Source organism: Pan troglodytes, chromosome 12 (assembly GCF_028858775.2).
Source record: "Pan troglodytes isolate AG18354 chromosome 12, NHGRI_mPanTro3-v2.0_pri, whole genome shotgun sequence".
In the NCBI taxonomy this organism is placed as follows: domain Eukaryota; kingdom Metazoa; phylum Chordata; class Mammalia; order Primates; family Hominidae; genus Pan; species Pan troglodytes.
The window spans coordinates 79931085-79958907 of NC_072410.2; the positions used below are offsets into that span (position 1 = coordinate 79931085).

Genomic DNA, 27823 nt, shown 5'->3' on the forward strand with positions numbered 1-27823 from the left:
GCCAGGGGAAGACACCAGCAAGCAGGCCAGATCCTTTGAGCTTGGATCCTAGGGTAGATTCTATTTGCTTCTAATCCTTTAGTGCAGATGAGCTCCTGTGTGCAGAGGAGAGAGGTGGCTCCTAGAAGCGGGTAAATTCCAGAAACTACAAGGGGCCCAACAGTCAGTATCCAGAAGGATTCCAGATGGTTCCAACTCAACAATGCCAGAATACTTACAACATGGCAACTGTCCGTTTTCTGAACATTGGAGTCCAGTGGTGCCTGAGCCAGGAGGCTTGCCAATTCAGTAGACCAGACGTGGTATTTGCTCTACACAGCACAAATCAGAGGGCATATTTGATAGTGATAACATAGCAGTCATTTAGCTTGTGTAGAGGGTTACTCGGGATATTTCAGACCCCCAAAATTCTACTTGTGGCCTTAATTATTCACATTATTTGATCACATCAGTTAAAATACAGAGTACCTATCATTCTTTCCTTTGCACTATGGTAACGGAACATCTGTTGGGCTGAAATCAATTTTTTCTCCTTTTTGTGTGAATTCATTGATGCCTTCATCCACCCACTCACCCATCCCTCCATTTAACTAACACTCAAAGCAAACTTAACACATCTCAGATCCTCAGTGCTTCATGTGTCATTGTTTACGTCTCCTCTGATTACTTGTAGATGAGAAAAATAAAGAAGGTGGTGTGAGTTATTTGGGTGCAAAACGGTATTCTAGAAAGAAGTGCTCAGCTAAAACTGTGCTAGATAAATAACTAAAAAAAAGAAGGAGAGAGAAAAATGAAAAAAAAAAAAAAAAAGAGCGTCAGAGAGGAAACGGGAGGGTCTCAGTGGGGAATTCGGCTTCCTATCGTCTGGGTTTTGATTTTGAGTTGCACTAGAGGAGTCTTTATGTCTGGAATGCTGAGAAAACCAGCCCAGGCCAGGCGGGCTGTGAGGGCAGGATTTGGAGGCATTTAGTTTCTTAAACAATATAGTCTGGATTCCGGTGTCAGGGGCCTGAGCCATTTTCCTCCTCCCCTACCCACCAGCTCCCACTCCCTCCAAAATTCCTAAGAATTCTGAGTCCTGCAGAAAGACAGGCTTCTCCATCCTCCACACCCGCGCAGACTTCTCTTTTCTCACACATGCACGTCCAGGCCCAGCGCCCCAGCCCCTCACCCCCAGGATAACTGTTAGAGTCTCTCACACGGGGCTGTCATCATTAACACCCCGAGATTCCCGAGGGCTAGGACACTGAGGCCGGTGTCCACATCTGCCAAATTCCTCCAATAGCTGCGTGCGAACTGAGTATGTTCCTAAGACGCCTAAGGAGTTCAGCACGGGGCTCGGGGTCCACTGCGACACTGCGCGGACAGCGGCCGCTCGGCTGGGCCTCAGGTGGGGAGGGCTCGCGGTCCTGCCCCGAGCCCGGGCTCCGCAGCTCGGCGCCTGCACCGCTCCCCTCGCCGAGCCCGCGGCGGAGTCTGCCGGCCGCACGCAGCAGGTCTGGGGCTCACCTTGAATCGGGACCTGCGGGGACCGCCGTGCGGCTTCCCGCTGGGTGAGCGCCGCAGCCCTGAGTGGCCGGGCAGTCATTCCCCTTTTCCAGATGGGAAAGCCAAATCTTGAGCCCAGCGCCAGCACCGTGTTCTCAGGTGCTGGGACTTCCAACGCGCGATCTCCCCACTGTAGTATTTCTGGGAACCTTCCCTGGCGTTCCCCTTGGGGCGTAGAGGGAAGGAACGTCTGGGGACAAGCGTCCAGGAAGGGTCTGGATTCTTTGTCCTCCGCCGGGAGCAGGCCCCACCGCAGGCGCCAGTGTGTGGGGCGCCCCGGAGACGGTGGCGGGGACCGAGCCCCTGCCCCGCGGAGAAGCAGGGGGCGCGGGACGCCGTTCCCCAGCGCTGCCGCCGCCGCGCTCGCCAGGGCCTGGGGTGGCGCGGAGGGCGGCGGGCTCAGACCAAAGTCCACCAGGGGCCAAAGTCCGCGGGCCCCAAGCCCCCACCACGGGGTCGCGGGGGTTTGCTCCGCCTCGTGAGCTTGGGATTCTGGTTAAAAAGGCGGCTGGGCGGAGCCGCGGGCCTCCGACGGCGGGAAGACAGCGCTGCGAGGAGGCGCCCGGGACTGTCATGGAGCGCCGCGTGGGAGTGAGGGCCTGGGTGGAGGAGAACCGGGGCTCCTTCCAGCCCCCGGTCTGCAACAAGCTCATGTGAGTCCAGCACCCCCATGGCCGCCCCCTGCCCTCGCCTCCTCCCCCTCCTCCATCTGCGCCCTCACCTTCCAGCTCCGAGTTCCTGGACCCAGAAGCTTGCAGAAGGACCGCTTTAATCTCTTGGTTCTTGGGGGAAGATGGAGACAGGCTGTTCCGGTTCCACCACATCGGTCTGTTCCTCTTTCTTGTGACTGTGGCCTTGACTTCTGAAGAAGGCTGAGCTGGTTCTGAGGCTGTAGGAGATGAGATGACAGGGTGCACCTCTCCTTCCAGGGCTGAGAAACAATTCTCCAACCCCAAGTGACACTGTGCATTTTGGGAAAACTCAAAAGTGTGGGGAGGGTGGTTTTCAAGGCAGAAATGCACTAGAATGTAGGCCTGGGGGCAGCCAAATCATACACCCCAACCCTGTCCCAGAAGCCACAGGCAAAGGGGGAGGCAGAGAATCCGCTCCTTTGGGAAGATCTTGATGTCTTGCTTTTTTCAGGGCCCCTCTATGCAGGTGTGCACGAACACACACACACACACACACACCACACCAGACCCTCCCTAGGCCACCTCTGCCAGTAGCCTCTGCCTGCAGCCCCCAACAGCGTTGGCCATCCAGCTGCCATCTTTCTCAGGCAGACCTCTCAGGCCCTCCCCTGTGGTATGGTCACCTCCCTCATCCCCCCAGTTCCATGGCGGGGCCCCACATGCCAGCTAGATCAAGGTTTACATTCCCCATTTTTGCTGTGTCCACAGGACATGGTCAGTAGGGTGGCACCTCAAGGCAAACAGCAGGCCCAGGACTATGCCAAGTGTTTTTACATCATCTCATCTCATTCTCACAGTAGCACCGTGAGGGGGGATTTTCATAAGTAACTTTTCTAGGGTCACGGAGCGCCTGTGCGATAGGCTCCAGACTCAACCCATGGAGCAGTTCGACTCCAGAGTCCACGCACACTCTTGGTCACCATGCAATACCACATGGCCAACAGTCAATATCTCCCCAAAGATCTCTTCTATCACTGTTGTTGCCCACCCCCAATTAAAGATGTAGCATCATCTTTGCCTCCTTCCACCACTTCATCCCCATCTGCAGTCGCTCCTTCTCAGTCCTCCCTTCGCTCCCCCTGAGCTCTCGCGTCCATCTGCCCGGGCCTCTCCCTAGCATTTGGTGGTTTGCTGGCATCATTGGTATTCTTGCTTCTGCTGTACCACGCCCACCTCCACCTTCGTCTTCACAAGGCAGTCTCCTTGTGTGTGTGTGTCTGTGTCCAAATTTCCCTCTTTTAAAAGAACACCAGACATATTGGATCAGGGGCTCACCCTACTCCAGGATGACCTCATCCTAACCTAACTACATCTCAAGGACCCTATTCCAAATAAGGTCACATTCTGCAGTACTGGGCGTTAGGACTTCAACATATAAATTTTATAGGAGGGGTTACTATTCAGCAAGGTGAGAAGCTGCTGAAGAGTTCTGGGCAGAGGAGGGGCAGGTCTGGTTTATGCATTCTGACTGATGGGTTGAAAGAGTTCTTGAGTGGAGTTGTTTAAGAATTGTCTGTATGTACCTAAATTACATCTCAGTGAAGTCGATTTTAAAACACAACTTTCAAGCCGGGCGCAGTGGCTCATGCCTGTAATCCCAGCACTTTGGGAGGCTGAGGTGGGTGGATCATTTGGGGTCAGGAGTTCAAGACCAGACTGGCCAACATGGTGAAACCCCGTCTCTACTAAAAATACAAAAATTACCTGGGCGTGGTGGCACGCGCCTGTAGTCCCAGCTACTCAGGAGGCCGAGGCAGGAGAATTGCTTGAACCCGGGAGGTGGAGGCTGCAGTGAGCCGAAGTTGTGCCACTGCATTCCAGCCTGGGTGGCAAGCAAGACTCTATCTGAAAAAAAAAAAAAAAAAACTTTCCAGGTTCCCCAGCACCCCTTAGGCCAAGACCAGACTTCATGGCTGGTCCACCCTCCTGGACCAGCCTTCTCAATCATTCCCCAAGCTCACCCCCAGTGCTTCTAATCTCAGAGCCTCTGCACCCAGCTCTCCTGTGCACACTCTTCCCCAGTCAAGTTCCTCGCGGCTTCCCTCCCCTCCTTGAAGCTCTATGCAGCTTTAAGTTCTTTAAGCAAGGACTGTTCATGACAGCCTTCTCCTGCCCTGCGACCTCATCCACCTTTCCAAACATCAGGTCCACACGTGTGTTTCCGGTTCATTGGGCCCAGCCTCCCAAAAGGGAAGGAAAAGGAAAGAGACTGGCTCTTCCGTCTTGCCTCCATGCCTCCCAGCTGGGCTGGAAAGCAGCCCACAGGACAGGACACTCAGAAAGGACCTGCCAGTCTAGTTTGGGGGCTCAGACCTCCCCCATAGCCCCTCCCCTGCCATCCACACCATCGTCATGCATGCAGGCAGCCTCTAGGCTGCTGTGCCCTGTGTGTACAAATGGTCCCAGACCCAGCGCCTCCCCTTCCCAGAGGAAAGCCCTCGCCCCTGCCCTCTGTGGCAGGGCCACCTGAGAACACCCTGAAGCCCTACCCAGACACATTCTGCTGCTTATTCACCCCAGTGTCTGCACCCTGAAAGGGGACCCTGCTGTGGGGATGGGGCAGGCTGTTCTCAGGAGGTGCTGAGGTATTTTTCACATAAAAAGGTAACACCACACCAACAGCAGAAAGACTGAGGAGTTTGGGAACCCTTTTGTTCCAAACAGCTGACTAGATGCCCCACAGACCCAACGCCAGCGTGGGAGTCAAGGAGCCTGAGACCTGGCTCAGTTCAGTCATTCCCTGGCTTTGTGACCCTCTCTTGGCTGGCTAAATCGGCTGTAAAATGAGAGGGTTGTATTGAGTTTATTTATTTATTTATTTAAGACAGAGTCTCCCCCTGTTACCCAGGCTGGAGTGCAGTAGCGCAATCTCAGCTCACTGCAACCTCACCTCTCAGGTTCAAGCGATTCTCGTGCTTCAGCCTCCCAGGTAGCTGGGATTACAGGTGCCCACCACCAGGCCTGGCTAATTTTTGTATTTTTAGTAGAGACAGGGTTTCACCATGTTGGCCAGGCTAGTGGCCTCAAGCAATACATCCGCCTCTGCCTCTCGAAGTGCTGGGATTACAGGCATGAGCCACCACGCCTGGCCGGGTTTATTTATTTTATCAAACACTTAAATAGTGCTTACTATATGCTAGGCACCATGCTGAGAGCTTCCAAATATTAATTCATGTATTCTGTTTAAACTCTGTGAGGTAAGAACTGTTCCTCTATTTTACAGATAAGGTTAGTAACATGCCCCAGGGCCTGTGCTTATAAACACATGCCACACTGACTTGACACCGCCTGAGGCCCCTGCTAGATGTCACGGTCTCCTGCATCCACTGAGCCATGCCTCCAGCCAGGGGAGAGTGCAGGGTCCTATAGTCAGACAGCATGGGTGAGTGGCAGGTCAAGGTCGTTTTGCCCCTACACTGCCCCATCCTGGGAAGGGGTCTTCAATTTGCTACTCTCCTGTAATTCGAGATCTTGATCCTGTGATCCTGGTTGATGAAGCCATAGATTCACCACCACATCATTCCCCTTGTTGGGTCAGACGATGTGGGGGGACACACAAACAATGACAGACAGACACACAGACACGATCCCAGACACATAGACACTTAGATGCACGCAGGCATGAACTGGGGATGACAGTTGGGGAACAGGGACAGTGAGGCCAAAACAGCCCTGCTCCTCTCCCAGGGGCCCTCAGGCTCCCTCCTGGCCCCCACGGGACCCATGCTCTCTTCACTCCTAGGAGATGGTTTAGAACGTCTCCCCCACTTTGTGCATTGCAGGCACCAGGAGCAGCTCAAAGTCATGTTCGTCGGAGGCCCCAACACCAGGAAGGACTATCACATCGAAGAGGGTGAAGAGGTAGGTTTGACTGGTCTCCCTGGATCTAGGCCTGCGGGCAAGGAGCCTGGCCCTAGAGGGAGGGGGGGCTTCCCACTCGAGGCCCAGAGATGATGGACTGGAGAGGGGTGGACACGTGGCTGATGAGTGGAGGGGGCACAGCTGAAATCACAGGGCACGACTGCTGCCTCCAAGCTGGTGGTCAGGCAGTGACGCCTCCACAGCTAGCACCTCTGCTGGGGGAGCCCCAGGAAACAGCCCATGCCCTGCGGGTGAGAGGTTTTAGCCGTAGGGCATCCTCCCCCTGGATATAGGGGCTGGCCATGTGAAGGGGGACGTCCTGGTCCCCTCCCCACAAACTTGACAGATTCAATTTGTCTCCAAAATGAGATCCTCCCCCGCAGACAGGGGCAAAGTGCAACAACACTGTGGGTGAGGGCTGGGCTGAGTGGGTGGCAGAGGGGGCTCGAGGGGCTGAGGGAGAAGGAGCTAGTGGCTGAGGGGTAGGCATGGTAGGGGGGTGCCTGGAGCTGAAGGAGGAGTTGAGGCAGGGTGGCCCTTCCTTAACTAGAGGCTGCAAAACCCATTCGTGGCTTGTGGCTGGGGCAGGTGGGAGGGGGAATTTGCCTTGAATCACCTTTTGCACCTTGAAGTTTGGACTGTGCTTCTCTACTACCTACCCCAAAATAAATAAACAAAAGCAAAATTTAAAGAGAAAGGTGTGTCCCCTTAAGGAGAGACACAGAATCTCCTCTGGTGGAAAAGGATCAGTAGAGGTGCTCCCCATCCTCTCAGGGAGCCTCATTCTGGGGGTTCAAGATCCAGAGTCCAGCTTGATCAACAGCCTCTGTCCCCACTGAGGGCATCCAGGCCACAGCCAGGGACTGTGGTGAGCATGGGAGAATCACTTGTTCAATAAATATTTGCTGAGCATCTCATGTGTGCACTGGGACACCCAAGGCTGTGTGGAGGAACGATGGGCCCTGGGCCAGCAGAACCAGCCAACTCCTCACCTCTCACGCTCCAGGGGCCCTGCACCTCCCCTGGCCACCCCCTTCTCACAAACACACCTCACTGGAGACCGTTTCCTTGGTGGAAAAAGTCAATAGGAAAATCTAAAACTATACTGAGGAGGTGGGTAGACCTGGCATGGCTATGGCATGGGAGGCACAGCTGGCTGCGGAGTCTTCCAGAGGCTTCTGCCTTCTCTGTTGGCCCTGGTCTCAGCACCCGCCTCTCCTGTCTCCCTCTGTCTTTGCTTCCCTTCTCGCCCCCTGCTGCCTCTGCTCCATGCCCCATCCCATGGTTTCTCCAAGCTCAGGTGCCTGAGTGTCCCCTGAGGGGTCTGGCCAGCAGCTCATGTCCTGACTCAGATGGCAGCTGAGTGATCGAGTGATAAGGAGAGCTGGCCAGCACAGGTGTCCTCACTCTGGAGGGACGCCCAGGTGTCTGGGAGGAATCTGGCTGGAGGTGGGCTTGTGACAGGGCTTGGTCCCACCCTGCTGAGGTTTTGGTGGCAGGGTGGTGCAGCACTTGGGCAGCCTCAGGGCTGAGGGTCGGCCTCCTCTCTGTCCCTGCCTATCCTCACCCAGCTGGAGCCTGGGGAGACTCCAGGCTGCGCTGTGGAAGTGGCGTAACTCAGGGTCCGGGCTCCTCCTGAACAGTGAGAAAAGGGGAGTTGCTCAGACCTGGGTTCAAATCACACCTCTTACCAAACCACACTTTCCTCCTCACTGAGCTCTGCCTCTGCAATAGCGGTCAGGGTACCTCCAGCTCCCTGGCCCGGCTCCCCACTCCCCAGCGCCACCTACCACCTATACTCCACCTACCTCACTCCTTTCTTGGAGCGTGCAGGTGCAGGGGGTCCAGAGGCAGATGAACTTGCATTGGGGGAATTCTCTGCCGCTTACTAACCCCGGGATCTTGGACAGGGCACATCATGTCACCTCTCCAAGCCTGTTTCCATAAGCACATGGGGACAACAGCCCCTGTCTGGTGGAAGAATTCAATGTGCATAGAGTATGTGCACACAGCCTGGTGCAGAGTTGGTGCTTGATATGCATTGTTCCTCTACACCTCTCGCCCTTTCTGCCTGGCCTGCCTGAAAGGCCTTTCCAGGTCAGAAAGCCAGATTCTATTCATTATCTGCCTGAGCCAGTACAGTTAATCTTCTAGCCAGCCCCAGGCTCCCAAACATCATTTACTTCCAAACTGAGCATAATTCCTTTAGGATTGCCCACAGCTGTTCAGGATTTTCTGCTGTTCAGTGATCTGTACCTCTGCTCCAGGCCAGGCCTGCCCCTCATCACAGGGAAGACCTCTGAGCAGGGGACAAGAGCGAGAAAATAGAGAAAATATCGTATAGCCTGCCCAGTAAGGCAGTAAGGGTTTAAATCTGGCCCAGAGGGTCACTCCGGACTCCCCTCTCCCAACTTTTCCTTTGTCCCTCCTCCCTTCCCTCACTGTGAAAGGTCCCTAGACACACACACACACACACACACACACAGGCTTCCTCCCAGCTTGGAGAGTGGCGGAGGAGAGCATACTGAAATGCTCCCTATAAGAGAACCTGGTAGGTTTCTTATTATTTGTATTAAATAATGTTTATGGGGTTTTTGTTTGTTCATGTTTGTGTTTGTTTTTGTTTTTTAGAGATGGGGGTCTCACTCTGTCACCCAGGCTGGAGTACAGTGGTGCAATCATAGCTCAGTGCAGCCTCAACTTCTGGGGCTCAAGTGATCCTCCCACCTCAGGCTCCCAGAGAGTTAGGACTACAGGCACACATCACCATACTCAGCTAATTTCTTCTAGTTTTTGTAGAGATGGGGTCTCACCATGTTGCCCAGAATGGTCTCCACTCCTGGCCTCAAGTGATCCTCCCATCTCCCAAAGTGCTAGGATTACAGGCATAAGCCTCCACATCCGGCCTATGGGTTGTTTTTAATAAGGAAAGTAAACATTGTTCCTTGTAGAAAATATGAGAAATATAGAAAGAAAAATCCTTACCTCATTCATAATCCCACCACGCAGAGGGCCGCTGTGAACAGGCTGCCTCTGTTATATTTGTATTGCTACAAACTAAAGCCCTGCTGGGTATAGTTTTGAATCTTTAACGTAACTTTAGCATTTTCCATTTTCCCATTTTATTAACAGCTATTCAAAAACGTAGTTTTTAATGGCTGCATAATGTTCCATATTTTGAATCTACCATCAAATATTTACATTTCTCCTATAATTATATTAGCATTACTTTTGTCATTCTTACCATCATCAATACTAATAGCTAGAGGCTTATTGAGGGCTTAGTATGCGCTGAGCACATATGTGTAAAGCATCCCTGGCATCTTCACGGCTACATTTTGAGTAGATAACTGTCATTATGTAGATGAGGAAACTGAGGTACAGAAAGGCTAACTGAATTGACCAAGGGCACACAGCACCCTGGCAGAGCTGAGGGCTTTTAACTATGCACTGCATTGAAAACAGCCTTGAATGTACACCACTAGGCAGGTATGTCTCTCATGAACTGAGGTCTCATTCCTGAGGTAGAATTACCGAGGTCAAGGTTGTGTGGCGACCAGCTATCTGGAAAGTTCACCTAGAACTTTCCCAGTTTTAGCACTAAGGGTCCTGCATCCCAATAAACCCCACAGTCCCTCCAGGGGTGTAAACTGCCAAGGCACTTCACGCCCATGGCCAAGTTGCCCTTCAGAAGGGTGGTGACTATTTGTGCCTAGTGGCAGACTGCAGAGCCACATCTCTCTAGGTCCCTCGAGGTCAGCTTGGTTTCTCTTAGTAGATGCTGTTGATAACAGTCCTTCAAGTATTTGGCTGGGGCTTTTAACACCCAGGCAATGTGTGACTGGTGGACAGAAAACCGGTCTGCCTCCTCCTCTTCCTCCCAATTCCATGGGGTGATCTCAGTAAATTAGGGACTTAGGATGGAATCGGAAAAATGCAGTAGGAAACCCCCCCACCCCCCCCCCACCTCCCCCCACCCCCCCCACCTCCCCCCACCCCCAGGAGAGCACAAGAGGCATATGCTCCCATCCCCCACAGCCCCTAACCCATCCCAGGCTGCCAGCAACCTCCACAGCCCCACCCCTTGCCAAGGTGTCACTCTGGCCAGTGGCTCCAGAGCCACATACGGCCTTGGGTCCAAGCTGTGGCTCCAGCTGGAGACTAACCAGCTATGTGACCTTAGGCCAGCTGTTTTACCCTCTGAGCCTTGGTTTTCTTTCTTTGTTTTCTGCTGATTGGGGTTAATGATACCTTTGGAGGTTGCTGTGAAGGTTTCTGGTGGAAAAGTGCCTGGCACAGCCCCTGGCACACAGTAAATGGGTGGCTCCCCTACCTGACTGCTGGGTCATTCAGTTCCCCAGTGAGCATTTCATCCAGTTCCTGCCCGCCAGCAACCACTGTTGCATCCTGGGTACTCTGGTCATCAATTGCATGTCCAAGACATGATCCCGTGTGTCCCCGGCACTCCATGGCATGCACCGGGGAGACAGGCCTCAGGACAGAAGTGACGGAGCTGCCCATCAACTCCAAGGCCTTCAGAAAGTTTCTCAGGTTTCCCGGTCAGAATTCAGGGCCTGGGCAGTGGCCAAGGACCTGGAAGAGAAAGTGCGGAGGGTCCAAGCCTCTCTCCTGTCCCACAGGTATTTTACCAGCTGGAGGGAGACATGGTTCTCCGAGTCCTGGAGCAAGGGAAACACCGGGATGTGGTCATTCGGCAGGGAGAGGTGAGGCCGGATCCCAGCAGGGTGGGGAAGAGAAAGGCGGCCACAGCTGGAATCCACCCTGTCCACTCATCCTGGCCCTGGCTGAGGTCTTGTCCTCCCTACCTTTTCCTGCTCTCCCACACCTTCCCCTGCCGACCTGCCCCTTCCCCATCCTTCCTCTTCCAGGCTGCCCCATCCTCAGCACAGTCCAACATTCCTTCTGGTTCCCTGGTGTAGAGGCTGGGCAGAGAAGAGGGCCCAGGGTAGACAAGCAGTACCCCTTTGCTGCCCGGGGGTCAGCTGGGGATGCCCAGGATGTTGGGGGCGCTAAGGTCTCCATGAGGGATTGCAGCCTCACTGTGCACCTTATCTCTACCACTGCAGATATTCCTCCTGCCTGCCAGGGTGCCCCACTCACCACAGAGGTTTGCCAACACCGTGGGGCTGGTGGTTGAGCGAAGGCGGCTGGAGACCGAGCTAGATGGGCTCAGGTAAATTCTGTCTGGAGGGCTGGGGCAGAGAAAGGGCAAACAGCAGAGGAGCACAGCTCCAAACTGCAGCTGAAGGGATCCTAGACAGACTCAAGAAAGCACGTCCTGGCCACTGAGTGGGCAGGAGGGCTTCACAGCAGAGGCAGTGGAGATCCTGTCTTTGTTGGCTGATGGTGGAGGGGTAGAGTAGGGTGGATTCTGTTCTCTGTGACCCCCTGGTAGCTCACTCAGCCTGATGACCTTTGGCTGGAATCAGAATCTGTGCTTTCTGCATGAGGTCGTGAACCTTGAAAATTCGAGACAGGTCTCAGTTAATTTAAAAGTTTGTTTTGCCAAGGTTGAGGACGTGTGCCCGTGACACAGCCTCAGGAGGTCCTGATGACATGTGCCCAAAGTCGTAAGAGCACAGCTCGGCTTTATACATTTTAGGGAGACATGAGACACCAATCAATATATGTAAGATAAACATTGGTTCTGTCTGGAAAGGTGAGACAACTCCAAGCAAAGGTGGGAAGACTCAAAGTGGGAAGGGGGCTTCCAGGTCACAGGTAGATAAGAGACAAATGGTTACATTCTTTTGAGTTTCTGATTAGCCTCTCCAAAGGAGGCAATCAGATATGCATTTATGCCAGTGAGCAGAGGGGTAACTTTGCATCGAATGGGGGGCAGGCTTGCCCTAAGCAGTTCCTACCTTGATTTTTCCCTTTAGCCTAGTGATTTTGGGGGCCCAAGATATTTTCCTTTCACATTTCCCCCTTTTCTTTTTTAAAATCTTTTGGAGAAAGCATTTTAGAAGAAATTGAGTCTCTGGTCCCAGGTTTTGTCTGATGTCTCATGGCTAGGATGGTTTATTCCTAGACGGGTAGATCCCAAGTTATTAGGGAAGTTCAGTTTTAGAAAGTTGTGAAGTCTCATGTCTTACAAAGAGAAAATAGGGGGAGGAAGGGAGAAAAACAACAACCAACAGAAGAGCAATCCTGGAAAATCGATATAGACCACATTACTCTGAAGTTCACACATCAGTAGGCAAGTATGAAAGTGGCTTAGGTACGTAAATTGGTTGCTGACATTTTCTTCTGAAGTTTAAGTTGTCAGGCTTCAGTTTTCAGGGCTTTAAGAAAGCACAGCTCAGCTTTCAGTGACTCCAAGTTAGGAAAAACAAACAAAAAAAGAAGTAAAAAAATTGAAAACATTATTTTGAAGACTTGTAGTCAAGAAAAATTAGAATTCAGTCCAAATCACAGAAAAATAATAAAAATTGAAAAACATTAGGCAAGACTAGAATCTAACATCAGGTATACTATAGTTTTCAAAACATAATTTTTCTCTCTCCAGTTTCCCCTTTTTACTAAAGACAAATCATGGTAAGACTGATTTGCTTTATTATACTTGGCCTAATTATTTGTATACAGTGCAGCAAGAATAATTTTTTTTTTTTTGAGACAAAGTTTCGCTCTTGTTGCCCAGGCTGGAGTGCAATGGCACGATCTCGGCTCACTGCAACCTCCGCCCCCTGGGTTCAAGTGATTCTCCTGCCTTAACCTCTTGAGTAGTTGGGATTACAGGCACCCGCCACCACACCCGGCTAATTTTTTGAATTTTTAGTAGAAATTGGGTTTCACCATGTTGGCCAGGCTAGTCTCGAACTCCTGACCTCAGGTGACCCATCTGCCTCGGCCTTCCAAAGTGCTAGGATTACAGGCATGAGCCACCACACCTGGCCAAGAATAATTATTTTTTACATAGGCTTTTAAATTGGCTTTGATGGAACTTTGTTCCATAGAAGGAATCTCAGATAAGACCTTTTTTTAAAGCCAAGCCTAGCCATGGATATGTGCTATTGAATACCTATGAGTTGGGTGATCTTCTTGAGGTTCCAAGGTAAACTTGAGGCCTTTGGGCCTGTCAGAGACAGGGTCTTTATTTACCAGAGGTCAGGAACCCTACACAGGGAAGATATGAGGCCAGTTTCCCTAAAGGGTTTTTATTGGCTCCATAAACCAATAAAGGAAAGCACACCATTCCAGTCAAATCCTTGATAAAATAACCAGTTTCTCCAATTGTGTCCTGTTGCAAAATGAAAACAGATTCTTATTGCACTTATGCACATAACTGTATTGCCATAAGTTAAGAATACTCACAAATAGCTTCCAAATTCTGGAGAAATCAGGTAGAGAGAAAAAAATATGCTCCAAATTTTGTTCATGGGAGTATACTAAATTGTTGTTTTTTTTTTTTTGAGACAGAGTCTTGCTCTGTCGCCCAGGCTGGAATGCAGTGGCATGATCTCGGCTCACTGCAAGCTCCGCCTCCCAGGTTCACACCATTCTCCTGCCTCAGCCTCCTGAGTAGCTGGGACTACAGGCGCCCGCCACCACACCCAGCTAATTTTTTTTTTTTTTTTTTGTATTTTTAGTAGAGACGGGGTTTCACCATGTTAGCCAGGATGGTCTCGCTCTCCTGACCTCGTAATCCACCCGCCTCGGCCTCCCAAAGTGCTGGGATTATAGGCATGAGCCACCATGCCCGGCCGGGAGTATTAAATTGTTAAAAGCTGTCAATAGCACACACAAAAAAGTTTCCTTGACTCTGAAAAAAAACAAAATAAAACAAAGGATCAGCAACATTTAAAGCAAAAGTAAAAAAGATTACTTTAGTCTTCTATGAGTTCAGTTTACTTAGTTTACTCCTGTTCTGCTTGATACTCATGAACATTTCAGCTCTCCATGAGAATCCTGAAAGTTTTTTTTCTCTATTCTAATGTCACAATCTCCAAAGTTATCAGAAACCTGCATTTAAGAACACCTGTGTTCGCCGGGCACGGTGGCTCATGCCTGTAATCCCAGCACTTTGGGAAGCCGAGGCGGGTGGATCACGAGGTCAAGAGATCGAGACCATTGTGGCCAACATGTTGAAACCCCATCTCTACTAAAAGTGCAAAAATTAGCTGGGCATGGTGGCATGTGCCTGTACTCTGAGCTACTCAGGAGGCTGAGGCAGGAGAATCACTTGAACCTGGGAGGCGGAGGTTGCAGTGAGCCGAGATTGCACCGCTGCACTCCAGCCTGGCAACAGAGCGAGACTCCATCTTAAAAAAAAATAAAAATAAAAAAAAAAGAACACCTGTGTTCTAGAGCTGATTATAAAGCCACCTCCTAAAGAGAACCAAAACAGGACAATTTTCTGTGAATGACAAAAAGTTTTAAGGCAGCCATAGTCAAAGACGCAGTTGGCAAGGAAATTTGTTACCTCTGTGGCACACAATAATTTAATATAATTATGATTATTACTGATGATGTACACTAAGTTTTATCAGGATTATAGGAGTTTCCCATAATTTTGGAATACATACCAATAATATATTTATACAAATACAGCCTAAAGAAAACCAAACACCATTTCATATTTGGCAATGCTTCCTGTATAATTTTTATACCAAATAAGCCAAACTATGTCATTTTGGGACTTTAGGGAACCCAATATCTTAACAGATTAATTAGGTCAGAAAAAGACATAATTTATCATTTGATTTTGGAAAGTTTGTCAAATATCAAAGGTTTAAAACTCTTGATATCACAATATAGGATCATTCATTTAACCAAAGTAATAACTCAAGGATTTCAAAAAAGGTGAAAACCTTCATTCTTTGAGAAGAGACTTAATGTTCCCAACAATAAGCTCTAATAAAAATAGCATGAAGCTGGGCGCGGTGGCTCACGCCTGAAATCCCAGCACTTTGGAAGGCTGAGGTGGGGGGATCACGAGGTCAAGAGTTCAAGACCAGCCTGACCAAGATGGTGAAACCCCATCTCTACCAAAAATACAAAAATTAGCTGGGTGTGGTGGTGTGCACCTGTAATCCCAGCTACTCAGGAGGCTGAGGCAGGAGAACTGCTTGAACCCGGGAGGCAGAGGTTGCAATGAGCCAAGATCGCACCACTGCACTCCAGCCTCAGCAACAGTGAGACTCTGCCTCAAAAAAAAATAGCATGAACCCAATTAACTATAGTTTTCAAAATTATATCTTGACCATAAGATATAATTTCCATAAACCTTTCATAACCTATATTTAGGAGTCAGTTAATGCTTCAATAAAACCTTTTTAATCTGACACAGGGGCCCATATGCTGGTCTTGCATCAGTGTACCTTTGACATTAATGACTAATTTATAGAGAAACTGAACTTATTTATTTATTTATTTGAGATGGAATTTTGCTCTTGTTGCCCAGGCTGGAGTGCAATGGCGTGATCTCAACTCACTGCAACCTCCACCTCCCGGGTCCAAGTGATTCTCCTGCCTCAGCCTCCCAAGTAGCTGGGATTACAGACATGTGCCACCATGCCTGGCTAATTTTGTATTTCTAGTAGAGACAAGGTTTCACCATGTTAGTCAAGCTGGTCTCAAACTCCTGACCTCACATGATCCACCCACCCCAGCCTCCCAAAGTGCTGGAATTACAGGCGTGAGCCACCACCACACCCAGCGAGAAACTGAACTTATTTTATCTCCCAAAATTGGTCCTTACAATCTCCCATGCCCATCTCTTACATGATAGTCCCTGGGCCTTGAGGAGCTTTAATTTCTGTCCCTGTGTTTCAGGAATGCAGTTTATTTTGATTGGCATCTTCTACTGGGCCTGAAGATGGGGCTTTAATTGCTGTCAGTGTTTAAAGTTTAGCAGGAGTTGGTCAGGCACAGTGACTCACGCCTGTAATTCCAGCACTTTGGGAGGCCGAGACAGGCGAATCATGAGGTCAGAGTTTGAGACCAGCCTGGCCAACATGGTGAAACCCCATCTCTACTAAAAATACAAAAAATTAGCTGGGCGTGGTGACAGTCACCTGTAATCCCAGCTACTCAGGAGGCTGAGGCAGAAGAATTGTTTGAACCTGGGAGGTGGAGGGTTGCAGTGAGCCAAGATCATGCCACTGTGCTCCAGCCCAGGCAACAGTGCAAGACTCCATGTCAAAAAAAAAATTAGCAGGACCTGGTGTCCTTTTTAGACCCAGGAGTCAAAGCCCTGTAACTTAATGTCACAAGGACATTAAAAGCACATACAGAGAGATACACAGATGTAATAACCTTAACTTTAGAAAAAATTTAATCTCAGTTTTTTTCCTAAGCAACCCAAAACTTAATAATAATGTGATAACTTGATCATATAAAAGTTTTTGGGTTTTTTTTAAATAAATCCTCTTACTGTGACTTACACAGACCATTCATGCTATGCTTAGACTTTCTGGTTTGTCCTGAACATCCCTCCTTCTTCAACAACCAGTCATTTTACTCTACAACTAAATTTACCATACAAGAGTCTTTCTCATATGAAATTATGTCCCTTTAAGCTTTCTTACCACAAAAAACCTCTTTGTTTTTATAACTTTCTTTACATCTCTTTTATTTCCTGGTTCCTTTTACCTTGTTTTATACATGACCTTTAAATAAGCCTTAAATTAGATAAAATGGTTCACTTTTTTTAAAAGGACACACCTTTTTTTTAGAAAGAATGTTTTCCTACAAATATATTTTTATTGGAAAGTACCCAAATAATGAAATATCTATTATTTAATTTAACTTTAGATTCTAAATTATGACAAGTTTGTCTACAAGTATTTATCCTATTGCATTTACATAATTATTTTAATCATTTACTTAGATTATTTCTAAAAATTGTGATTGTCATTATTTAAAGTTATGGAACCACCATTGCAAAATTATAACTGAGACAGTGAAAATGATTTGACCTAACTGATTCCATCTTGCTTCTAACCTCCAAGCTCTCCTTGTTCATAGGCTGAACTAACTTTGAGAGGCACTTAGTTTAGTTAATTAGAGCCCCTTTTTATATTTTCAGCAGTGAAACATTGTGTACACAACACATAGATAGACGTCTTAGGCATGCTAATAGAAGTGCATCTTATAGATTCATAACAACTTTTTTTTCCTATCTTAGACTTTCAGATTCTTTTTCTTCTTTTCTTTTTTTTTTTTTTTTTTTTGCGATAAGAGTCTTGTTCTGTCACCTGAGCTGGAGTGCAGTGGCACAATCTTGGCTCACTGTGACTTCTGCCTCTCAGGTTCAAGCGATCCTCCTGCCTCAGCCTCCCAAGTAGCTGGGATTGCAGGCGCCCACAACCACACCCAGCTAATTTTTTGTATTTTTAGTAGAGACAGGATTTCACCATGTTGGCCAGGCTGGTCTCAAACCCCTGATCTCAGGTGATCAACCCACCTCGGCCTCCCAAAGTGCTGGGATTACAGGTGTGAGCCACCATGCCCAGTCAGACTTTCAGATTCTTGATAACCTGTTTTACAACCACAGGCAGTTGTCAGCTAAATAGCCTTAAAGTTGCATATTAAAGGAAACAACTCGCCGGACATGGTGGCTCAGGCCTGTAATCCCAGCACTTTGGGAGGCTGAGGTAGGCGGATCATGAGGTCAGGAGTTCAATAGCCACCTGGCCAAGATAGTGAAACCCCGTCTCTACTAAAAATACAAAAAAATTAGCTGGGCGTGGTGGCAGGCGCCTGCAATCCCAGCTATTCAGGAGGCTGAGGCAGAGAATTGCTTGAACCCAAGAGGCGGAAGTTGCAGTGAGCCAAGATCACGCCACTGCACTCCAGCCTGAGTGACAGAGTGAGACTCCATCTCAAAAAAAAAAAAAAAAAGGAAACAACTCAGGTGAAAAATCAAATAACAAAATTTCCATCATAAGGTACAGAGAGAAGTCGGATGGTGCTAGAGGGAGATTAAAGATGGATGCTGGCTGGGCGTGGTGGCTCATGCCTATAATCCCAGCACTTTGGGAGGCAGAGGCAGGTGGATCATCTGAGGTCGGGAGTTTGAGACCAGCGTGACCAACGTGGAGAAACCCCATCTCTACTAAAAATGCAAAATTAGCCAGGTGTGGTGGCACATACCTGTAATCTCAGCTACTAGGGAAGCTGAGCAGGAGAATCTCTTGAACCCAGGAGGCAGAGGTTGCAGTGAGTCGAGATCATACCATTGCATTCCAGCCTGGGCAACAAGAGTGAAACTCTGTCTCAAAAAAAAAAAACAAAAACAAAAAGATGGATGCCAAGTCAAACAGAATTACAGAAATCTATCACAGGATTGTATAAGGATACCAATTTTATTTAGATAGGGACCACCTATCTTTTAACTAGATCTCTGAGCTCTGGGCAAAGCCCACACTGAATCCTGGGTCTCCAAAAAGGGAGAATTATTATGAGCTTAGACCACGTGATGCTTTTACAGTGCACTTTAAAAAAAGTTTTTTTTAAACAAAGACATTTCTAAGTATCTAAACCACACTCTTCCGCATTTGATCATAGCCAAAGGCCCAGAAGCGATAAAACCACACTCTTCCTTAAAAACTCAAGAGTAAGAGTAACCTCAGTTACAATAACTATTTTAGTTAAAAAAAAAAAAAAAAAGGATAACACAATATAAAAGCAAGCAGTTTAACAGCTGAGACCATTTATCTTTTTACATTCTTGGGGTTCCATAAGGAAAAACAGATTTCTCCCCCAAAAGGAGTCTAGTGCCTTCTTCATTTTCTTTAAGAAACCCCAGGCTACTATAAACTATTTTAGGTCCCTCATGCAGCAGAGGGTGCAGGAGAAAGGAGAGACAGCAGAAGTAAATGAAGAAAACAGAATTCAGTCAACTGAGAAGAAAAAAACTTTTGCTCAAAAAAAAAAGACAAGGTCCTAGGAGAAAAACAAAAACAAAAACATGAAAGTTAAATACACACACACACACACACACACACACACACACACACACCCCTTGGATGTTAGCTTTTAATTAAGCTGACTTTTAACCATTGAGCTCCTTTAAAAAAATCTTTTTAAATCTCATTACCATATTTCAGCTGGAAAAAAATGCTGCTGTTTCAGAAGTACAGCCATTGCTCTTTCAGTTTTGCCCGGCTAGCAAAAGGTGGCCTTGTTTATGTAAATCAAGCCCCTTAGCAGTCAAAATAAAAAATCTTTCATCTTTCTTTTCTCCTTTTACTGGCCTTTTTTCTCCCCCCACCAGACAACTTTTTTTTTTTTTTTTTTTTTTCCATGACAGAGTCTTGCTCTGTCACCCAGGCTGAAGTGTAGTGTTGCAATCTCGGCTCACTGCAACCTCTGCCTCCTGGGTTCAAGCAATTCTCCTGCCTCAGCCTCCTGAATAGCTGGAATTACAGGTGCGCGCCACTGCGCCCAGCTAATTTTTGTATTTTTAGTAGAGACGGGGTTTCACCATGTTGGTCAGGCTAGTCTGGAACTCCTGACTTCATGATCTGCCCACCTCGGCCTCCCAAAGTGCTGGGATTACAGGTGTGAGCCACTGTGCCTGGCCCCTTTCGTGTGTGTGTGTTGGTGGGGAGGGACGGGAAATTTAGCCACTCCAGAGGCCTTGTTTCCCATAATTTGGAACTTCTTTAGGATTCTATCAAGTCAGGTAGAGCTGATCAAACCCAATGGGAAAAAGACTGAAACAACAACAAAACAGAAACAAACAGCAACAACAACAACAAACAGTGAAGCAAAACAAACAATCGCGCAGCTTCTATGATCACTGAGCGCTCTAATGGGAAGGAGAAATTAAGAGCAGCTGATTGTTAACTTTAGCCAAAACAAACCCCCAGTTCAGCTACTTACCTAGGGATGGGTCTCAGGCTCAAGACAACTCTCTACCATCCTAGAAGCAGGAAAAAAACCTCCTTTTCCCTATTGGATGCAAGCTCAAATTCCATAAAGGAGTTACCTGCCTTCCATTGTCGTGGAAGCAGGAAAACTTGCCTTCCTTGTTGGAAACAAGTAAAACTCCAAAAAAAAGGGAGTTGTACAGCAAAATAAACTTTAGATCTCGACCAAATTTGGGGAGATCAGGGATTCTCTAGAGGGGGTGCTCCCACACCTCAGCAAATTGTCCTATTGGTTTGAGCCATAAAGTTAGCTCACACCGGTACCAAGCACCCTTAGGAGATTTGTCTAAGGTCAGGGGCACCTCCACTCAGAATGCCTCTGTGGTTATCAAAATGTCAACTCCAAAAATTTGAGACAGGTCTCAGTTAATTTAGCAAGTTTATTTTGCCAAGGTTGAGGATGCACGCTCATGACACAGCCTCAGGAGGTCCTGTTGACATGTGCCCAAGAGAGTCAGAGCACAGCTTGGTTTTATACATTTTAGGGGGACAAGAGACATCAATTAACATATGTAAGATGAACATTGGTTCAGTCTGGAAAGGCAGGACAACTCAAAGCAAAAGCAGGATGACTCAAAGCAGGGAGGGGGGCTTCTAGGTCATAGGTAGAAAAGAGACAAATGGTTGCATTCTTTTGAGTTTCCGATTAGTCTCTCCAGAGGAGGCAATCAGATATGCATTTATCTCAGTGAGCAGAGGGGCACTTTGAATAGAATGGGGGGCAGGTAGCCGGGCGCAGTGGCACACGCTTGTAATCCCAGCACTTCGGGAGGCCGAGGCGGGTGGATCACGAGGTCAGGAGATCGAGAGAGACCATACTGGCTAACATGGTGAAACCCCATTTCTACTAAAAATACGAAAAATTAGCCGGGCGTGGTGGCGGGCGCCTGTATTCCCAGCTACTCGGGAGGCTGGGGCAGGAGAATGGCATGAACCCAGGAGACAGAGCTTGCAGTGAGCCAAGATCGCGCCAGTGCACTCCAGCCTGGGTGACAGAGTGAGACTCCATCTCAAAAAAAAAAAAAAAAAAAAAAGAATAGGGGGCAGGTTTGCCCTAAGCAGTTCTCAGCTTGACATTTCCCTTAATTTAGTGATTTCGGGGCCCAAGATATTTTCCTTTCACAAGGTCTTCTGGGAGGGGTGAGATGTGGAAAGCGGGCCAGAGGGGTTCCAAAGTCACACCCACCTCCCCCAGTGCAGCCAGAACTGCTGCTTCCCCCCAGAATTTAGAATCACGGCCAGTGCCTCCCTCGGCTTGTTTCTCTACCCCAGCTCATTCCACAACACACACTGACATCTGGATGGCACTTGCTATGTGCCAGATGCCTGGCTAAGGTCTTTGCATGTATTTATTCATTGAATCTTCCCAACGATCCTATAGGGGAGGTGCTGTTATCATTACAAAGAAGTTAAAGTTGCTAAAGTGTTACTTGCTAGATCTGGCATTATAGAGAAATATGGAGTTAGGGCCAGGACAGTATAGAGAGGAGTGGGAGTCAACACCAAAGAGGGGAAGAACACAGGGCCCCGCTGTCAGCATTCTGATTCCATGGCCGGGGTTCTCATTTGGTTCTGATCAGTCACCCAATTCTTTTCCTCTGAAAGGAGGAAGCAACCTATTGCTCAGGGAAATAGATTTTCCAAAAGCTCAACAGTGTTTTGTTTGGTTGGGTTTTTTTGTTTTGTTTTGTTTTGTTTTTATGGGGGCTCACTCTATCTATCACCCAGGCTGGAATGCAGTGGCGTGATCATTATTTGTTGTATTTTTTAACTAAAAAAAATTCAAGTTTCCCATCAGGTCACCATGAACAGGATACTTTGGCCCACATCTTTTGTTATAATAGGCATTTTTAAAATACTTGTTGTTTTTCTGATTATCAAAGTCATACACATTCATTCTCAAAATCTGGAAAAGTACAGGAATGCAAAGTGAACAAAATTAAAATTACTTGTTACTAAAAGGATAAATTTGATGGTATGTGAATTATATCTCAAGAAAACAAAATAATAAAAAAGGGAAAACAAAAAAAATTGTCATGTCACCAATGAAACCTAATGAAACCTAAACTTCCATCTTGTCTTATTTCTATGCTTACCTATATCTTTTTTTACTTAAAAGAAACTCATGAGTATTCTTTTTTTTTTTGAGATGGAGTCTTGCTCTGTCACCCAGGCTGGAGTGCAGTGGTACAATCTCGGCTCACTGCAACCTGCGCCTCCCGGGTTCAAGCAATCCTCCTGCCTCAGCCTCCTGAGTAGCTGGGATTACAGACATGCACAACCATGTCTGGATAATTTTTGTATTTTTAGTAGAAACGAGGTTTCACCATGTTGGCCAGGCTGGTCTCGAACTGCCAACCTCAGGTGATCCACCCACCTCGGCCTCCCAAAGTGCTGGGATTACAGTTGTGAGCCACCACATTCGGCCGAGTATTTCTTACACTATTAAATCTTTTCAAAAAACACAATGGCTGCATAATCATTTACTGTGTAACAGTCTGTTGTAGAGACAGACACGTGGTCTTATCTTCTAGAAAAAATTTGTCACAAGGGACTTTAATATAGGGAGTCTGATGGAGAGGATGGTGTCCTCAATATCATTTTACAGCAAATTCAATAACACATTTCATCTGGCTGCTTTTGACCTTTAATAAAAGCCAGGGACTCAACATTAAAATGCCACTCCAAAGGCAGTTCCCGGAGGGCACTGCCATCCAGTTATGAAGCTTTCTGGTGGCCAGCTCCATCCCAGGATAGGATTTAGGCTGCCAAGTGGGTGGATGCACTGTGTGTCTGTAAAGCATCTCCCATCAGCGGGACCACATCTCTTTTAAGAGCAGACAGAGCTGGCCTGGGCCCAGGAGCTAGGCTTGGGCATTAGGTATTCAGTCAACAGGCGTTCCTGGCACCCACCATGTGCAGCACACACAGGGGCCTGGGGCCCATCCCAGCCTGCCAGGTGCTCCTCAGGCCGGGGGGGGAGCTCACTGAGCCAGGCTGGGGGCTGGGGTGAGCTTTAGGGGTCTACTGAAGGCTATATGTACATGTACATGGGCCTTACCCCAGAAAAGAGGTCCAAAACTTTGCTCCAACTCTCAAAGTCAATCATGACCCTGAAAGGAGAAGAACCCCTAAACTGGGGGACATCTTCTGCGTGTTGGCTTTTTTTTTTTTTACTTATTTGTTTACTTTTGAGACAGAGTCTTGTTCTGTCACCCAGGCTGGAATGCGGCGGTGCAATCTCGGCTCACTGCAACCTCCGCTTCCCGGTTCAAGCAATTCTCCTGCCTCGGCCTCCCAAGTAGCTGGGATTACAGTCCCCTGCCACCATGCCTGGCTATTTTTTTTTCTATCTTTTGTTATGCCGGGTTATTTTTTGTATTTATTTATTATTATTATTATTTTTAGTAGAGACAGGGTTTCACCATGTTGGCCAGGCTGGTCTTGAACTCCTGACCTCAAGTGATCTACCCGTCTCAGCCTCCCAAAGTGCTGGGATTACAGGCGTGAGCCACTGCGCCCGGCCATGTTGGTTTCTTAAGTGTCCGTGCACTCAGGCCTAGAGCACTGCAGGCCAGCAGAGCGTCCAGCCACTGGCCCTGGTTTCAGGCTCAGCCTCAGCTTCCTCTTTGGGAAAAACAAAAGAACTGCGATTAGATGCTCTCTAAGTTTCTAAGATTGTCTTGAGACTGGCCTGCTTCCGCCACTTACAGGGTGTGTAATCCTTGCCAAATTGCTCAGCTTCTGTGAGTCTCAGAGTTCTATCTGCTTTGTCTAGTTTTGGGAACCAGTTTGGGTCTAGTTTTGGGAACCGGAGAGAGCCGTGTGAATTCTCGGGATAGTAGCCCTCTCAGGGGGCGCACGTGTGCTTCTGAAGAGCAAGGTGTTAAGTGACCAGTGACCACTAGGGTGTGTAACAGGGGTGAGCAGACAGCAGGGCTCTGCAGGGACTTCTACAAGCAGAGCCAGGCCTGAGTGGGGCTGCCCTGAAGCCACCCAGATGGGGACAGCAGGGTTGCCTGTCCTCTGCTCTGGCAGGTACTATGTGGGCGACACCATGGACGTTCTGTTTGAGAAGTGGTTCTACTGCAAGGACCTTGGCACGCAGTTGGCCCCCATCATCCAGGAGTGAGCCCCCAGCCCAGCCCCTGCCTCTTGCTTTCCTGGGGCTCTGCATCAGCACCTGATGCCCTGGGAGAAAGTCTCCCCTCCCAGGGTGGAGATCCTGGCCCAGAGAGCCCACTGCCAGGCCGGGGGGAGGGGGGAGCAGCAGCCCCGCTGGGAGGGAAAGGATGGCAGACACACAGCTGTGTGAGAGCCCCATGAGTGTGTGTGCGCACCTGCACCTGACCGTGAGTGTGGTGTATGTGTGTGTCGCTGGCCACTCCGATGGGAGTGCTCGCCACTCCTGCTCCTCCCTGTTCGTCCTTGCAGGTTCTTCAGCTCTGAGCAGTACAGAACAGGAAAGCCCATCCCTGGTGAGGCCGCTGGGAACTGCCCTTCTCCTTCCCTCCCTCCCCTTCCAAAATAGGATGGGTTTTGGTCCAGGGGACCGGGGAGTCTCTTTTTGAATACTCTGCCCAGTCCTCAAGGTACTAAGAAGATGGCAGCCAATGGTACCTCCCACATGGCTGCTTGATCATTGAGCTGGATCCAGAGCCTGTTCTGGCAATTGAGACCTGGGGCCCCTGGGAACTGGGCCCACTGGGGCTGGGTGGGCTGGGTCCTGAGGACACCGACTATAGTCATGCTGTGGGTGCAGACCAGCTGCTCAAGGAGCCACCATTCCCTCTGAGCACACGATCCATCATGGAGCCCATGTCCCTGGATGCCTGGCTGGACAGCCACCACAGGGAGCTGCAGGCAGGCACACCGCTCAGCCTGTTTGGGGACACCTATGAGACCCAGGTAATGTAGTCCTGGGGCATCCGGGGCATCCTCCCAGCAGCCCTGGAAAATGGGAACCAGTCTCTCTCTCACTGCCTCTCTCTCTCTTTCACACACACACTCACACACACACTCACACACACACGCACACACACATTTCAGAGGTTGTAGACATGAGCATAGGCCTTTGTGCTCCCTCCCTGACGCAGAAGGCGATGGCTCTGCTCTGAGTGAAGTCTGTGGAGGCTACATGGTCCCAAGCAATTTTATGATCTGAATTGACTTTCAGAGTTGGAGGTTCCCCCACTCACTGGCAGCTTCCTGAGGGTCTGCAGTTTTCCCCTCGCTAGGAATTCCTGAACCTTCAGCCAGTCACAGCCTTGGAAGCCAAAAGGGAGAGAGTTGTTTGGGAGTGAGGGTTGGGTGGAGAGAGGGATTCAAACAAGGCTGACTTTCTTTCATTCCACATTTATTAAATGCCTGTTATGTTTCAGGCTTTAGTGGGAGAGTAGGATAGAGTTGCTACCTTAAAGAATGTATAGTTTGTTAAAGAGATGGACAAGTTAATCAACGATTGCCACAATCATGTGATAAAGTATCAGATAGAAAAGCTATGGGAAGCTATAGAAGGATAAAGGAGGAACCCACTCTGAAAGGGAAGTCAAGGAAGGCTTCCTGGAGGAGGTGACATGCACATTGCATTTTAAAGCTAGTGTAGGAGTTTGTAAAAGAAAGAAAGGGAGGTGGAGAGAGCATTCTAGGTGAGGGAGAAGCATGAGCATGAGCTGTTTCAGGCTTGAAACAGCCTGGCACTGGGAGCAGCCGAAGTTGGCCAGAGGCGGGGCTTGGGGGTGGGGGTACAAGTGCGACTGGTGGACTGTGGAGCAGCAGGCAGGGCCCAGGTCCTGGTAGGTCTGCTGGGCTAGGCAAGGTGGGAGGACTTGTCCTAAAGACAACAGCCCTCCACCAAAGTACTGAAGCAGGGGAGTGACAGGCCAGAGTGGTGTTTCTGTACCATGTGTGGGGACGAGGCTGGGAGGGCAAGAGTGGTGCAGGGAGACCTGTGTTCACTTGTGCTTTACGGCTTGCCACTGGCACATCCCATGGGCTTTGAATGAGTCAATCTGTGCAGGGATGCTCATGGCCACAGGCTTCCCGTAGAGGCCTGGCCTGCTGCTCTTGGGTACCAGGGACGTCCTGAGCTTACACAGGGCTGCGAGAACATGCGCACATGTCACAGCAGTACCACTCAGCCCTGCACCCCACTTCTGCAATACTCTGCTCTTACCTGCTTCAGTTTACATTAATGAATATGCACCCTCTCCAGGGCATCAGCAGCACGGCCCTGCACAGTAGCTGTGTGCTTCCAGGCTGGTGCATGTCAGAGAGCCCTCAGCCTCACCCTCCTTGTCCCCTCCTCCTCCTGAGGCCAGACTCATAACCTCTCTCAGAGAAAGGGAGGTGGCACCCTCTGGGAAGCTGATGTAAATGCGTCCCTCATGTGCCCTGGTGAGCATGCCTTCGCATGAGCACACATCAGAGGGACCACGGGTGCACTGCACGTGAAAGGCAGGCATGTGTGATCCCAAATACCTGTTGCAGCGGCGGGCACAGGGAGGCCTGCAGCCCAGGCAGCCCTCCTCTCCAAGTCCTGGTATCTGCTCAGCACATGGTGATGGGGCTGTTTCATGGGCCCCAACCCTGCTCCAAGCAGGCCTGGTGTCTGGGGGCCAGGTTCAAGACCATCTCCCATGTGGGGCAAGAAGCACCAGAAGTTTCTGTTTCACCTCCCACCAGGTGATCGCCTATGGGCAAGGCAGCAGCGAAGGCATGAGACAGAATGTGGACGTGTGGCTGTGGCAGCTGGCAAGTGGGGCCCAGGGACAGGGTTGCAGAACCCCCTGCCAGAGGGCAGCAGCCCGCTCCTGGGCCCTGGGCTCCCACACGGGGCCCACTCTTGGGGCCTTGGGGCCCAGGCAGACTCAGACATTCACCCAGGTGATGAGGCCCAACAGTCTCCATTTGATTCTCCTGCTCCTCTTCTCCAGGAGGGCTCCTCGGTGGTGACAATGGGGGGACGGCGCCTGAGCCTGGCCCCTGATGACAGCCTCCTGGTGCTAGCTGGGACCTCGTGAGTACGCAGGGAGGGCTTTCCCTGGGATCCTCAGGGTCCAACTCTGTGTGACCCCTGCTCATCTGTGTGTCCACAGGTATGCCTGGGAGCGAACACAAGGCTCTGTGGCCCTGTCTGTGACCCAGGACCCTGCCTGCAAGAAGCCCCTGAGGTGACCCTCTTGCCATGGCCTGAAGCAGCCACAGGTGTGCCAAGCACCCTCGAGTGCCATCCCTGCCAAACAACTCTCCCAGCCCCCACTACCTCTCTGTGTACTGCCGCTGTGTCCCCCACAGACCTGCACATTGTTGTCACCCACCCTCCTGCCCTTCTCAGCCCAGATGCCACGCCCCTGGGCGGGCAGCAGCTCCCCATCTTCTCTGGCAGCCTCAGCCCACTGCCTTGCCAGTCTTGCCAGGTGGTCTACCCCCGGCCCCGCTCCTGCCCATTCCTCTGTCCCTGCAGACTCAGTGCAGCACTTCCACACCAAGAAGGCCCTCAATAAAGACTTCCTGAGGAACGCACACCTGGGGGTCTGCCGCAGGCAGTCATCACTGGCCTTCCCATGTGCCCCCCAGGACCATGTGGTGTGTCTGGGGCATCAGGGCACCAGGTGACCATGGACGTGTTGGAGGGTCTGTTATTGGGCATCCCTGTTTGTGGATGGGCATTCTTCACTGTGTGTGTGACTTGATCCACGCATGCTCCATGCCTGGTCCTGGGAGCACAGCTAATGTCATCTCTCCGCTTCCTTCTCTGTTCTCATTTATTCTTTTTACTTTTTTTTTTTTTTTTTGAAACAGGATCTCACTGTCACCCAGGCT

At 49.5% G+C, this 27823-nt stretch overlaps 2 protein-coding genes and 1 long non-coding RNA gene across 6 annotated transcripts in view; 1 reads left to right on the plus strand and 2 right to left on the minus strand.

The window, feature by feature from the left end:
• Positions 1 to 2379, minus strand: LOC129143221 (uncharacterized). The gene is made up of 3 exons (XR_008546384.2): positions 2270 to 2379; positions 219 to 311; positions 1 to 95 (listed from the first exon to the last, which is right to left on the minus strand). It is a non-coding gene; the product is annotated as an uncharacterized LOC129143221 (long non-coding RNA).
• HAAO (3-hydroxyanthranilate 3,4-dioxygenase) lies at positions 1975 to 27523 on the plus strand. Of its 4 annotated transcripts, XM_016948437.4 has the most exons (10): positions 1975 to 2201; positions 6023 to 6101; positions 10742 to 10825; positions 11189 to 11295; positions 24038 to 24127; positions 24434 to 24477; positions 24762 to 24907; positions 26684 to 26752; positions 26935 to 27017; positions 27097 to 27523. In XM_016948437.4, the coding sequence occupies exons 1-10, from the start codon at positions 2122 to 2124 to the stop codon at positions 27173 to 27175; spliced, it is 861 nt and encodes a 286-aa protein (XP_016803926.3). In that variant the 5' UTR covers positions 1975 to 2121; the 3' UTR covers positions 27176 to 27523. The 4 variants fall into 4 exon arrangements, with proteins under 4 accessions (XP_016803926.3, XP_016803927.3, XP_016803928.3 ...); XM_016948438.4 differs by lacking the exon at positions 26684 to 26752; XM_016948439.4 differs by lacking the exon at positions 24038 to 24127.
• The window catches only part of MTA3 (metastasis associated 1 family member 3), a 281381-nt gene continuing 264211 nt past the window's right edge, over positions 10654 to 27823 (minus strand). The window contains exon 17 of the mRNA XM_054678377.2: positions 10654 to 10694. Within this exon, the coding sequence (XP_054534352.1) occupies positions 10669 to 10694 (26 nt within the window). The 3' untranslated portion in view covers positions 10654 to 10668. The remainder of the gene's footprint in view (positions 10695 to 27823) is intronic.

Excerpts from the sequence above, each read along its gene's own strand:
- HAAO (XM_016948437.4), top strand. The coding sequence starts at position 2,122 with ATGGAGCGCCGCGTGGGAGTGAGGGCCTGGGTGGAGGAGAACCGGGGC. Across the intron at positions 24,128-24,433 it reads TTGGCCCCCATCATCCAGGA|GTTCTTCAGCTCTGAGCAGT; the intron begins GTGAGCCCCCAG and ends TCGTCCTTGCAG. Across the intron at positions 24,908-26,683 it reads GGGACACCTATGAGACCCAG|GTGATCGCCTATGGGCAAGG; the intron begins GTAATGTAGTCC and ends ACCTCCCACCAG.